Source organism: Phodopus roborovskii, unplaced genomic scaffold, assembly GCF_943737965.1.
Source record: "Phodopus roborovskii unplaced genomic scaffold, PHOROB, whole genome shotgun sequence".
Classification (NCBI taxonomy): Eukaryota; Metazoa; Chordata; class Mammalia; order Rodentia; family Cricetidae; genus Phodopus; species Phodopus roborovskii.
This window is the reverse complement of record NW_026126485.1, coordinates 18,582,714-18,595,689: the sequence shown is the minus strand read 5'-3', so window position 1 is coordinate 18,595,689 and position 12,976 is coordinate 18,582,714. Positions and strand designations below refer to the sequence as shown.

Below are 12,976 nucleotides of genomic sequence, written 5' to 3'. Positions count from 1 at the left end.
AGTAGACAAAGATCACAGCAGTATTTATTGTTTTAAGAAAGACTACAAAAAGGTAGAAAACAGCACACTAAACTACCACGCGCGTGGATACTTTCACCACTGGGAAGGGAGGCCCCGTGGGGAGTGTGCAGGACCACCCCAAAAGCTGTAGCACTTGGAGCACACAAAATAGTGATTTCTATACAATAGGCCAGATTTTCTTTTTCTTTTTTTTTTTTTCTTTTTGTTCCATAAACATCTATCACAGATCGAAGACACTGAGAAAACGGGAACGGATAAGGCCATGATGGTTGGAAAAAAACCCAACAAGTTACTGACTCCGCTCAAGCGGCACTCACTAATCACACAATAGTTGGGGGTGGGGCACGGCACGGAGGAGAAGCATCTCTGGGTGCAGGTTTCAGTCACAAGCCGATAGGGCAGAAGGCGCAGGGCGAGGCCTCAGGTCTGGAGCACCTGGCCCTGCAGCTAGCAGGATGCTCCTCTTTGGAAGCTGGAGGCCGGGGTGGCCCTTCACAATATGCCCCTCTCTGGGCTGTGGGGCCAGGAGAACCCAGCTCTGGAGAAGGTGCAACACCCACAGCTTTAATTGCACTTATACCATGAAAGGGGGGCAGTGGGGCTGCTGCTGCTGACCGTGGGGGATCCCCAGGTGCCACCCACCTGGCCTGCCCAGGCTCGGGTCTGCCCAGGCAGGCTGTGCAAAGCCAGAGAGCAGAATAAGTTAACAGTTTGCAGGGGGGAGGGGGGGGAGCGCTGGCCTGCTGTCCTCAAGTTGTCGGGGAACAGGGCTGTGAGCTGGGGCAAGAAAGAGGGACTCCTGGGCAGGTTCCTTAAGGCACGTCTTTTGTATCAAGGTTTGCAGCTTCGGTTCTGCCCAGCCCAGCCCATGATTGTACCGGCTCCATGTGAGGGGAGGCTCCCCCATCCTTCCCTGTCACAGGGACCCTCTCCAGCCCTGGCATGGGCTAGAAGGGTGACAGAAGCCACAAAAGCTGAGGGACTGGACCCTGGCTTGGAGGGGCTGTCCCTGGCCTTGAGGGGCAGCAGCGGTAGCTTGGGTGGGCAGAAGGGGCAGGGATGTCTCGGGCTTAGCTGGAGGGCAGGGCCTGCACAAAGAGGCCACGTGTGTCGGTCCGTGCCAGTTTCGCAGGTGGTTCCAGGGCTTCTGGGCCCAGTGCAGGAGACTCGCTGCCCGCCGCCAGTGAGATGTCTTGTGGCAGGTCATCCTCACTCTCCTCTTCCTCCTCTTCCTCCTCGTCTGGAGCACAGGGAACAAGCTCAGCTCAGCAAAAGGCTCTGAAATTTCTAGGGGCACCTGATCTCTCTGTCAACTGTCCCTACCCCTGGAACCCAGGTCCTAGGTGGGGATGTGCATTACTACCTTTGTCAGGGTCCAAGGGATTCAGTGAGGTGGCCAGGTTTGCAAACTGGAAGAAAAAGGGGACAGGTTTGGGTTCTACTGCCTGGAGCTCACCCACATCCCCAGTGCCTCACCGTGCGTACCTCTCCCATGACTGCGATTGGGGTCTCGCCCTTGGCCTGGGCCACACGGTGCTCGATCAGATAGTACATGTACTCATCGTAGAGCAGCCGGATAAGGTGGAAGGAGCCGAAGCTCGCAGCGCTGCGCAGGGTCAGGTCCCGGATTACCATGGAGCTGAGGGCAGAGACCAAGAGACTGTTAGGCCTGCAGGCTGTTTCCCCCAGGGAGCTAAAGGCCTTTCCCTCACACTACCCACCACCCCTCACAAGCGCACCTTTGGAGAAAGGGATTCCCCTCCTGGTCTCATCCCTTCCAGACAGAACACCCCACCCCGCCGTACGGGCACACACCTGTAGAAGGACCACTTGAGGAGGAAGAGCTTGGCTGCCTTGGGGAAGCCGGAACTGCCCTGGTAGGGCTTGAGAACCTGGCTCACAACGCCGTCCAGCCAGGCTGCCCATTGCTCCAGTGAATTCTGCTGTTGCAGCGTCACCTTGAAGTCTTGCTCCAAACGCTGCACCACACGGTCCTCGCAGCGGCACACCCACGAGGCCTGCTCCTGGAGAGCAGCAGGCAGCCGCTCAGCCATCTCTCCCCATTGCTCCCTTTCATCCCAACCCCACTGATGCTTGCTCACCTGCACATTTGCGAAGTCCACCCGATTGAGGTCGCTCAGCATCTGGTTGATTTGTGCTGTATTCTGCAGCACAGCCCGCGCTGCCTGCGCCAAGTGGTTGAGTGATGTATAGCGCCGCAGTGTCTGTGCGAAGGCGCCTGCTGCTGCCACCTGCATGTAAGACAGTAGGCTGGCTAGTGGCTTCCACACAATTTGCCCTGCCCAGTCCAGCCTCACCTGTGGCTGCCCAAACCTTTCCTTAAAAACCATAAGTGTGCATTACTACTTCTGTTGAGTGACTAAAAGAGTGGATGTACCTCCAGTACTGGGTTGAACACTCAATTTACTGTGCTGGCATACAGACTTCAACTACTATTTTTCTTTCTTTCTTTCTTTCTTTCTTTCTTTCTTTCTTTCTTCTTTCCTTCCTTCCTTCCTTCCTTCCTTTCTACCTACCTACCTACCTACCTACCTACCTACCTACCTACCTACCTATCTATCTGCCCACCCACCCACCCATCCACCCATCTATTTATCTATTTAGGTTTTTGAAGACAGGGCTTCTCTGTGTATTCCTGGCTGTCTTGGACCAGGTTGGCTTCGAACTCAAATGATCTGCCTGCCTCTGCCTCCCAAGTGCTGGGATTAAAGGCCACCACTGCTAGCTATTTTCTATTTATTTATTTTGTGTTTGATTGATGGCCCTACTTGTGGTAGTCAGTTCTCTATTTTTTTTACTGTGTGTGGTGGTGATGGTGATCAAATTCTGAGTCATGCTCATACAAGCCAGCACTCCACCACTAAGATTCACCCCACCAGCCCAAAATTACTGGGGTGTTTTTGGTTTTACCCCCACTGTGAGGCAGGGTCTTGCTATGTAGCCTGGACCAGGCTCAGATCTGTGGAGATCCTTCTGTCTGATCCTTTGTGCTGAGATTACAGGTATGCATCTTCATGACAATTCATGTCAGTTCCAATAACAGACAACAAAAAGCCCTGCCCCTCCAGTGCTGAGTCTGGAACCCATGGCCCTGCACAAACTAGGCAAAGGGTGTACCATTGAGCTCTATCTACAAACGCTAATTACTGTTCCAATCAGAGCAGCCTCAGACATCTATCTGTTCCACAAGGGCAAGAACACCACTACCACAAAGCCCACATTGCCATCAGTCCTTAAAGACTGCACACAATGCTGGGCAGTGGTGACACACATCTTTAATCCAAGCATTCTGGAGGCAGAGCCAGGCAGATCTGTGAGTTCCAGGCTAGCCTGGTCTACACAGCAAGTTCTAGGACAGGCTCCAAAGAAAATTCAGAGAAACCATGTCTTGAAAAATCAAATAAAAAAAAAAGGAATGCATGCATGAACCAGTTTCTTTGTGAAGCTCACCAATTTGAACGCATTCTTCCTGTACCCTCTATTCCTGCTGCCAGGCTCTCCCCATCTTTCTTGTCTAGGTGACAGATGACTCAAGATACCCAGCTCTGGGCTGGCTGGGGTACAGGTGCAGCTCAGTGGTAGACTGCTTACCTCCCTACTATTCATGAGGTAGACACCAGAGCAAGTGTATCTTGGTGGATGTACAGCATCAATGAGGTGCTATTTATTTCATTCCTTATGCATTTAAAAAAATCTCTCAGTCAAGAAAAGAGCTTCCATTTGTTTGTGTGGTTCTGCTGTTTTCAGACAGGGTGTTTGGGCTGGGCTGGTGAAGCCAAAGCTGACCTTGTACTGATGGGGCTACAGGTGTGGATCACCATTCACTATGTTGTTTCAGAACGCTGTCTTGCTGGGCATCAGGAGGCAGAGGGAAGTGAATCTGTTGTGAGTTTGAAGCTACCCTAGACTACAAAGAGAGTTCTAGGCCAGCCAGGACTATGTAGTAAGACTGCCTAAATTAATTCATTAATGTTTTAAGTGCTGAAACCCTGGGAGTCTTTCAGAAATGGGTCCAGAAGGTACACAGTAGAAGACAATGCCTGGTGCCAGCCCTGAGGCCCTTGAAGGAAAAGTTTTCACAGGCACACAGTAGGTATGCAGACAAAACTTTTCCTTGATGCCAGTCCAACCTCACCTTCACCCGCAGCATCTCCTCAGGGATGTTCACCATGGCATGAGTGAGCCAGCTCTCCAGGCTCTTGGCAAAGTTCCGGATTGCTTGGGTCAAGGCACCTGTGGAGGACGGGGGTGCTGGTGAGGGTAGGCAGGGATGCCTTCTGGGAAGGAGCACAGCCACCGGGACTCACTGGGGATAGGCCGCAGAACATCCGGGATGAGGATCTCCACCAGGCCCTGGTACAGCACATTGTCACAGTGCTTGGTCCACTGCAGCACGGGCTGGAACTTGGAGAGGAGCACCAGACTGGCCCTGGGCAGCCGCTTCTCTGCCTCATCATGCCTGTAGGAACCCACCCAACATCCAGTCAAGGGCATGTATAACCCTGACACGCAGGGATCACCCTCATCCAAGCCCTGGGGACTCACACAGCCAGTGGTGCTGCCTCGGCAGGCTGGCTAACGTTATATCTCCAGAAGGTCTTCCACAGTGCTTCTACCAGTGTGAACTGGAGATTTACCATGACATCTACAATAGCCTGCAGGGATAGGATTTCACAATGGGGAATGGGGCCGGGCCAGCATGAGGCTTCCTGCCCAAGGCAGAAGCCAGTTGCATTCAAGGCTGGTCCACACACCCACTCACTCACCATCTCACTGTCCTACCTCACAGTGTTCCCGATACAGGACCTGGAAGGCCTTGACATCCCCAGGGCCGACACCCTCAGGCAGCACTTTACCCTGGAGGTCCAGCTCAACAAAATCAGGGAGACTCCTGGAGGCATCTAGGAGTAGGGGTACCATGAGGCCCTGTATCCACCTGCCTACCTCCCTTGCTGTATGTGTCAATCCCCATGTATGTGGTGAATGATGAGGCTCAGGCAGGGTGAGCTACTAGCCCAGGGCCCCATGGGCCTCTGCACAGAGCGTATGAGGTATTTGTGCCAGTCATAGCCTGCTGAGTGCTGGTTCTGACTGGTCCTTAAGACACTTAGTGCAGGCGGCCTCCCTGCCAAGACAGCAGGTACCACAGGGATGCTGTTAAGAGTTAGCATGGGTCAGCAGAGCCACACTTGCCTCTGAGCATCATCTCCCACTCCCCAGCCAGTGTCACTGTGGGGCCATGAGACTGCTCTTAGCAGTTGTCAGTATCACCATCAGGCTTGTTCCCCCTTTTTGCATCTTTAGTGTGTCTAGAAACTGAACACATGCCCTTGCCCTCTCAGTTACTCGTTCTAGTCACACGGACACAGAGCTGTAGGCCAACAAGGATGGGATTCCCTGTCATGTTAGTGGACCACTGTTGGACCATCCAAGGCATTACCTGTTGGTGTGGGATTCAGAGTTACCAGGCTTCATTGAGTGCATAAACACGGAAACACAGGCTACTGAAAGGAATGGAATGGGGCACACCCTGGCCCCTCAGCACTGTGGAGGCTGAAGGTGAAGGCTCATCAATTCCAGGTCAGCCCTGATTATACCACTGGTCTCCAAAGTATGGGGCAGGCATGGTGGCACATGCCTTTAATCCCAGTTCCAGGAAGCAGAGGCAAGTGGATCTCTATAAGCTGGAGGCCAGCCTGGTCTATATAGTGAGTTTCAGACTAGGACTATATAGTAAAACCCTGTCTAAAAAAAAAAAAAATCAAAAACAAAAAAACCCAAAATGGGGTTGGGATATGTTGGTGAAGGTTTCTGGGGATGGAACAATCCCACAAAGACAGGAAAGCAAGCCTGAATGTCCACCAGACTCCCCCTATGGGCCCTCCTGAGTCCCCAGGCAGGCTGCACTGCCCTGCCCATCGGCTCTCACCCAGGAACTGCTGGTACTGCTGCACCTGGGCGCTGATGTCTGACAGCCCTGTGCTCTGCTGCCCCACGGCAACACCGTTGGCCACGCCCTCCATCTTCTGGATGGGCTTGAGCCTGGAGGGGAAGGGGTAGTGGGGTGGCTGGTGGGGAGATGGGCCAGCTGGGGTGAAGGGGGATAAGTCACCTGGTAGGGGGTAGAGCCCAGCTATGTGGGGACTAGGTTCTTAAGGGGATGGGTTGGGGTGGGGAATGGGTAGCAGGTAGGGACTGATGGAGGGTGGTGGTTGGGTAGTAAGTGACAGGTCATCTGGAAGGGACAAGCCACCTGGTGGGGAATGGGTGGGCTGATGAGAATTGCCTAGGGCATGGTCAAGTGGTATGGGTATAGCCAGCTTTGCAGTCCTGCTCAGTCCCAGAGCAGGAGGCACCTACCTCTGCTTCTGAGAGAAGGGCTGGCCTCGCATGGCCATGTGCTGCTGGTCTTCCATCAGCCGCAGCAGGGGTGAGCTGGCTTTGATTCGCAGGCCATAATAGTGGTACTTAGAGTTGCCCCTGGAAAAAGGGGTGAGGTGCTTTACCAGCTGGGCAGGACACTGGGGGTCTCACATAGCTTTCCTCTCATTTAGGGGCCTGGACAGAGAAAGCTACCCTGCTGAGCTGAGGAAGCAAAGGGCACCAGGTACCCAGGAGTGAGGACAGGGCAGTACGAGTCAACACTTGCTGCCAACTCTGATACCAGGCAAGCATTTGGCTGTTGGTCATAAGAGCAGGTGAGGTGCTTATTCTGAGCATGTATCCCCACTTTATCTCGACTCCATGAAGGAAGGGTGTTCCTGATAGCTTGGAAAGACATGGGAAAACTGAGACAAAGAGAGCAAGTACATCACAAGGACAGTATGAATGAAAGGATGAATGAATGAATGAATGCAACAATGCCTGAGCTACTAACTGGAAGAGAGATGAGCAGGGACCAAGGGGATGGCTGAGTAAGATGGACTAAGTACAGGAATGGGAAGGCACAGCCAAAGCAATGTCCCAGAGGTAGGCACAGGAAGTTGCGCTGAGTGGGGTGAGTAGGAGCAAGAAGGTTCTTGCCTTGTGGTTCAAGACCACTTGAGTTGAGGTGGGTCACACAGGCAGAGAACATAAGCCCTTGGGGCCCAGGGTAGCTGAGGGGGTCAGGGAGGTTGGGGCAAACCTGGTGCCCAGGCGGCGTGTGCGCAGACCCATGAATACGGAGCGAATGAGCTTGCCGAAAGAGGCAGCATTAACTGGCTCCAGCTTCTGCTCTTGGCAATGCAGCAGGTAGTGGCAGTAGAGAGTGCTCCGTGGCAGGCTCACACCCTCGGCGGTCTCATAATTATCCAGGAGCCACTGGACCTGGAAAGACAAGAGGACAAGCAGTACTGACAGATAGTCCCTGGCATCCTCTGAGACTATGTGGCTGTGTGCTCTGCAACTGCTTTTCAGTGTGGTTCTGACAGCCACCCTGGCCAGCTGTAAGGCACACATCCTATCAGAGTATTCCTGGGAACTACAGTCTTTCAAAGTTTCTAGAACAGCACTGGCCAATACACTTGCCACTAGCCACCTGCAGCTACTTAAAGACAAAGCTGTTAACATACAAGGAGCAAAAAGTCAATCTCCCAAGGTCACAGAATCAGAGTCCATCTAGAAGTGACATTACTGAGATGGATGACAGATTCATGGTTCCTGAGGGGCTCAAGATATTTAAGGGAGGTAAAAGAGGGTAAATACTAAAGAGGTGAGATCTCTAAGGATGAATCAGCTCTGAATGTTTTCCCTCAGTGCTCCACACAGAATCCAGGACCTCACACAAGCTAAGCAAGCCCTTGCTGCCTCATTTCCGTATCTTGACCTTGGCAGGTATCTCTCCTCCCCACATGTGCAATCCAGGAGCAAGCCTGGTGACATGGCAGCAGACACCTGAACTCCCAACACTGGGGAACTGAAGCAGAGGGTCACAAAGTCAAGGCCATCCTGGGCTACAGAGCAAGATCTGTCTCAAAAACAACAGAAGTCACCCCTGGTCACAAACCAAAGTTTCTGTTAGGGAAGCGGGGCTGGGCAGGGACGCCCAGGAAAGGATGCACGGGCATGCCAGTGTCTTTTATTAAAACTATTTTTTGTTTATGTGCGTGTTTAAGTGTTCGTGTGAAAGGATGCACAGGAAGAGGTGTGGAGTGGGGGTATTCAGGCCAAAGGTTGACAGCTAATGATGCCTTCTTCAGTTGCTGCCTACCTTGTTTCTGTTGTTTTTGTTTTTTGTGTATGAGTTTTGCCTACATGCATGTCTTCGCACCACACATGCCTGGTCCCCACAGGGGCCAGGAGAGGGTATCAGATCTCCTGGAATTAGAGTTATAGACAACTGTGAGCTGCCATGTGGTTGTAGGGAATGGAACCCAAGTCCTCCAGAAGAGCAGCCAGTGTTCCTAACCATTGAGCAATCCCTCCAGCCCCACCCTACCTCATCCTTGTTTTCTGAGACAGCATCCCTCACTCAACTTGCTGCTTATAGTCTGGCTGGCTATAAGCGAACCCCAGGTACCTCCCAGTCTCTGCCCCTCCTAGCACTGGGTCTATAGACTTGTGGAGGTATTGGGGATGCCAACATAGAATCTCTTGCTTTCATAGCAAGCACTTTATTAATTGGGCCATTTCCTTATCCCCTTTCTGTTCATTGTTCTTGTTACATTCCTACATTTCTTTTGTGTGGTGAGGGGATGCATGTGAAGGTCAGAGGAGTTGGTTCTTTCCGACCATGTTGGATCCAGGAAATGAACTCAGGTAGTAGGCTTAGTGGCAAGTGCCTTTACCTGCTGAGCCAGCCAGCTCAGCAGTCTGTGTTGTGTGTGTCCACTGAGAGAAGCCCATGAATGCATTCCTGGCTGGGTTGGAACTAGACAAGCTTCACACTTATCACTTTGCTTCTGCCACCCCAGTGGTGGGATTTAGAGCATATGCTACCCAATTAGTGCATGGTACCATTTTTATAGCTTCCTGTGAATCTGTTATTCTTTCAAAATAAGTAACTGGAAAAACAAAAAACACACAACCATTTCTCAGTGACCATAGCCACCTAGGCTCAACAGCAATCCAGGGAAAGAGGAGTCTGCTCCAGGCACAAAGGACTTCCACCTCCTCCTCAGACCCTGCTCATTCTACTGACATGTATTGTTTTTGTTTGTTTGTTTGGTTTGGTTTTTTGAGACAGGGTTTCTTTGTGTAGCCTTGGCTGTCCTGGAACTTGCTCTTAACAGGCTGGGCTCAAACTCACAGAGATCTACCCACCTCTGCCTTCTGAGTCCTTAGATTAAAGGCATGCGACACTAAAGCCCAGCAGCATATGTGTTTTTAGGCAGCACCTGAGGACCCACAAGGTTGTTAAATCACAGGGTTCACAGCAGTATCTTTTAAAATGGACTAATAAACTAGTGAAGACCAGCAGCCAGGGTGCACTGGTATGTAGGGGAATGTGGGGGGGAAGGCGGGACAAAGTGTTCCAACTCAACCCAGTCTGACTAGGGCTGGAATTCAGCCCTGCAAACGTGACTCTAGGAGCCCACATCTATCTATCACCAGTTCTGAATAAGTCATTTCTGCCATTGTTCACAGTGTCACACAGGAGCTGAGGTGCAGAACAGCTGAGCAGCACCTAAGGCTACATCGCACAGGGTATCAGGCTCCTGGGTCAGGTGAGCCCTGGACCTAAGCCTTGGGCCAATTCTATACCCTGACTATGGCCGCTCACCTCCCGTATCCTCTGAATAGGGTTGGAACACTTACTGTGGCTGGTGAGGCACGGGTGGTGTGTGAGTAAGACTGGCTGGTGTTGCCTAGCATGTAGCCGCCTTGGATCACGTAGGTGCCTGCTCCACCGCTGCTGCTGCTGCTGCCGCTGCTGCCGCCGCTGCTGCCTCCTCCCCCACTGCCCCCTGCACCCACGCTGCTGTTGCTGGCCCCAGCCTCACTGCTGGAGGAGCTGGCGACAATCGGGCTGCCGGACACATACATGGGCACTGAGCCACTGCTGGCCACAGTCTGGGAAGTAGCCGCTGTGCTGACCTGGGCAGCTGTGCCTGAAGTCTCATAGTAGCTGGTGCCTGCTGGCTGTGTGTAGATCGGCGTTTCAGGGTAGGGGTAGGTGCTAGAGCGGCTGCCAAGAAGCAGACAGGAGGCCATGATCAGTGAGTCTTATACAAGGAAATAAGAGTTCCAGGAAAGGACTAGAGAAGCTCGAAACTCCAGTGTGGCCCACCTTCACATATAAGGGGCTGGGGATGGACCTAAGCACTGGATGGACAACCACTTTGTTTTTTTTTTTTTTTTTTTTGTTTTTTGTTTTTTTAAATAAAAAAAAACCTATCTATATTTATCACTTAGAGGGTAACACACGTACCACGTTTAGAGGTCAGAGGACAACTTGTGGGAGTTTGATCATTCATTCCACCACGTGGGTCCTGGAGACTGAACTCAGGTTGTAAGGCTTGGCAGCAAGCACCTGCTGAGCCATCTTACAGGCCCTTTGTGGGTAACATTCATTAACTACAGCAGCACTCTGATAACAGTCACTTTCCTTATTGTAAAAGTGGAGAAAATAAGGTGGGGGTCCAGAATGCATAGTACAACACACACCTCCCTCAGCAGCAACAACAAGGAAGTTCTGGGTCCAGGGAATGAAAATCCAGAGGGAATGACAAAGTCCATAGGACTACAGGGCAGGCAGAGGAGTGCCTGTGACTGTCTACCTCTTCCTGGCAGGGGCTGCTCCTTCAACCCAGAGCATGTACTAAGTGACTGCACCAGTAACACAAGCTACAGATCTAACTGGTGCCAACTGGGACAAGACCTCAATAACATCTGGGCACATCTTTGGAGGCCGGGTGGGGAGAATGAGGACAACCGCCTTGTGATCCTCCTAAACCAGGCACCAATGGGCAACCAGAGACAGGAGATTGGAATGGCGGGAAAAGACCACCTACCTTATGTGCAGGGAGAGGGCTCTGTGGAGAGGGACAGCAGAGCCACCTCTCCACTTTGGTTTTTGAACCCTCTCAATGTCAGTGATTAAGACATGAAAACTTGAGCCAGGCAGATGGCTCAGTGGGCAGGGGTGCTTGCCAATACATCTGAAGACCTAGATTTGATCCCTGAAGCCCACAAAGCAAACAGACTCCAATGTTGGTCTCTGCATTGCACTTTCTACATGACATAGTGCATGCACGCCCTGGATCCACACACACAAATAAATGAGGGCCAGAAAGATGACTCTGGGATTACAAATGCATGCTACATCTCAAGTTCCCATGTTTAGTAAGCAAGCAATTTACTAATTGAGCCATCTCCCTAGCCCCCAAGGAAAAATTTGAGACAGAATATTCAGCCTGTGTTTCTGGAACAAGAAATGGATCATTTCTTTTTTTCTTTTTCTTTTTTCTTTTGGCTTTTTAAAAACAGGACCCAACTGTGTAACTAGCCTTCAATTCAAGATCTTCCTAGGGACCAGAAAGATGGCTCAGGAGGTAGGGGTACTTGCTACCATGTCTGAGGAACTGAGTTTGGTCCCTGGGACCCATGAGTTGGATAGAGAAAATGGACTTCTTCAGGTTGTTCTCCTATCTCCACCATGGCACACACATGCCCCTCCCTATACACATAAATAAATCAATGTAACAATAAAAAAAAACCCTCCTGCCTCTGCCTTCCGTACTGCTCAAACAGGACACTTTAATGCTCAGAGCATTTCTGGGTAGTAGCAGAAAAACAGGATGCTCTGTGGGACATTAAGGATCAGATTTGAGAACTAAAAAACTGCTTGTTCCTGCTTAATACAGACAAATTTAGCTCGGCAGTGGTGGTGCCTCCTGAGTGCTGAGATTAAAGGTGTGCACCACTACCACCTAGTAAAAAAGAAAAATTTATGTTGTAAAAATGTATGTACAAATACCTATCTATATATAGATAGATATTTGTATACATGTATCCCCCCCCCCATTTTCACTCCCAAAACCCAAACCCATCTAACTGCACAACCTCCAGTTTGTGGAGGGAGATGCCTTTCCAACTGGCCAGTGCCCTTCTGCTATCAGGAGTCTACACTCCTGGTAGCTACTGGCTGTCCCTGAGAAGTTCCAGGCTATCACCCAAACCCTGGAGGCCAGTTGGGAGCTAGAACTGTGGCCCAGTACCCTGAACAGGTATGAACCCTCCCTCCAACGGTCTGTCTACTTACATGGCACTGGCTGTGTAGCTGGCGTCGCCACCCTCCACATACTGCACCTGGCTAGAGTACACATGCGAGACAGGCACCTGCTGGAGCTGCTGTACCTAAGGCAGGAGGAGGAGCGGGGTAGTGGGTCAGGGCTGGCCACACCCAGTCTCCCTGACACCTAGATAAATCCCTAGCTGGAAGGATGCACATTTGGTTCTCTGAACAGCATCTCCAGAGGTTGGAGTCTGAACATGGAAGGCTTAGGGCCTTGGCCTCAGTTGTGGCTGGGAAACAGGAAGTGGTGGGTTGGGAACAACAAAGAGGATGTGGATGCTGATGAGCAAGGGGAGGGACACCAGATAGGATTCTACAATGGGCTTGGAAGGTGGAAAAACAGGCTCATGTGTTTGTAATTACAGGTTTGTAATTAAAAACTGGGCTTGAAGGGTTTCTGGAAACCTGGAAACTTCCCAAGCAGAATAGGAAATGACTGACAACACCTTAGGGGCAGGTACTGGATATCCCACCTCCACCCCCAACCCCAGTTTGCAGGGGCGCAGTCTGGAACTCAAGTTCCTAAGGCAGAACCTGGAATGACTGACAGCACTTTGGGGGCGGGGCATAAACGTCTCACCCCTCCCACCTTGGACTGCAGGGGACGGAGCCTGGGGCCTGGGCTTGGCTTGGAGGCGGGACCGAAGCGGCCCGGCGGGCGGGATGCCCCGCCCCCGCCCGCCCTCCGCCCCCCGCTGTGTGTCCGCGGTCCGCCGC

The 12,976-nt window shown here is 51.8% G+C and overlaps 1 protein-coding gene across 9 annotated transcripts in view; it reads right to left on the bottom strand.

The window, feature by feature from the left end:
* Positions 1-2: 2 nt before the first annotated feature.
* Rfx1 (regulatory factor X1) overlaps positions 3-12,976 on the bottom strand; it is a 31,423-nt gene continuing 18,449 nt past the window's right edge. For all 9 annotated transcript variants that reach the window (XM_051194945.1, XM_051194944.1, XM_051194943.1 and 6 more), the window contains 14 exons: positions 12,227-12,321; positions 9,781-10,150; positions 7,169-7,350; positions 6,403-6,522; positions 5,972-6,084; positions 4,825-4,943; positions 4,588-4,697; positions 4,350-4,501; positions 4,178-4,275; positions 2,124-2,273; positions 1,837-2,045; positions 1,507-1,660; positions 1,385-1,430; positions 3-1,261 (listed from right to left, as the gene is read on the bottom strand). In XM_051194945.1, coding sequence (XP_051050902.1) covers positions 1,092-1,261; positions 1,385-1,430; positions 1,507-1,660; positions 1,837-2,045; positions 2,124-2,273; positions 4,178-4,275; positions 4,350-4,501; positions 4,588-4,697; positions 4,825-4,943; positions 5,972-6,084; positions 6,403-6,522; positions 7,169-7,350; positions 9,781-10,150; positions 12,227-12,321 — 2,088 coding nt within the window. In that variant the 3' untranslated portion in view covers positions 3-1,091. The remainder of the gene's footprint in view (positions 1,262-1,384; positions 1,431-1,506; positions 1,661-1,836; positions 2,046-2,123; positions 2,274-4,177; positions 4,276-4,349; positions 4,502-4,587; positions 4,698-4,824; positions 4,944-5,971; positions 6,085-6,402; positions 6,523-7,168; positions 7,351-9,780; positions 10,151-12,226; positions 12,322-12,976) is intronic.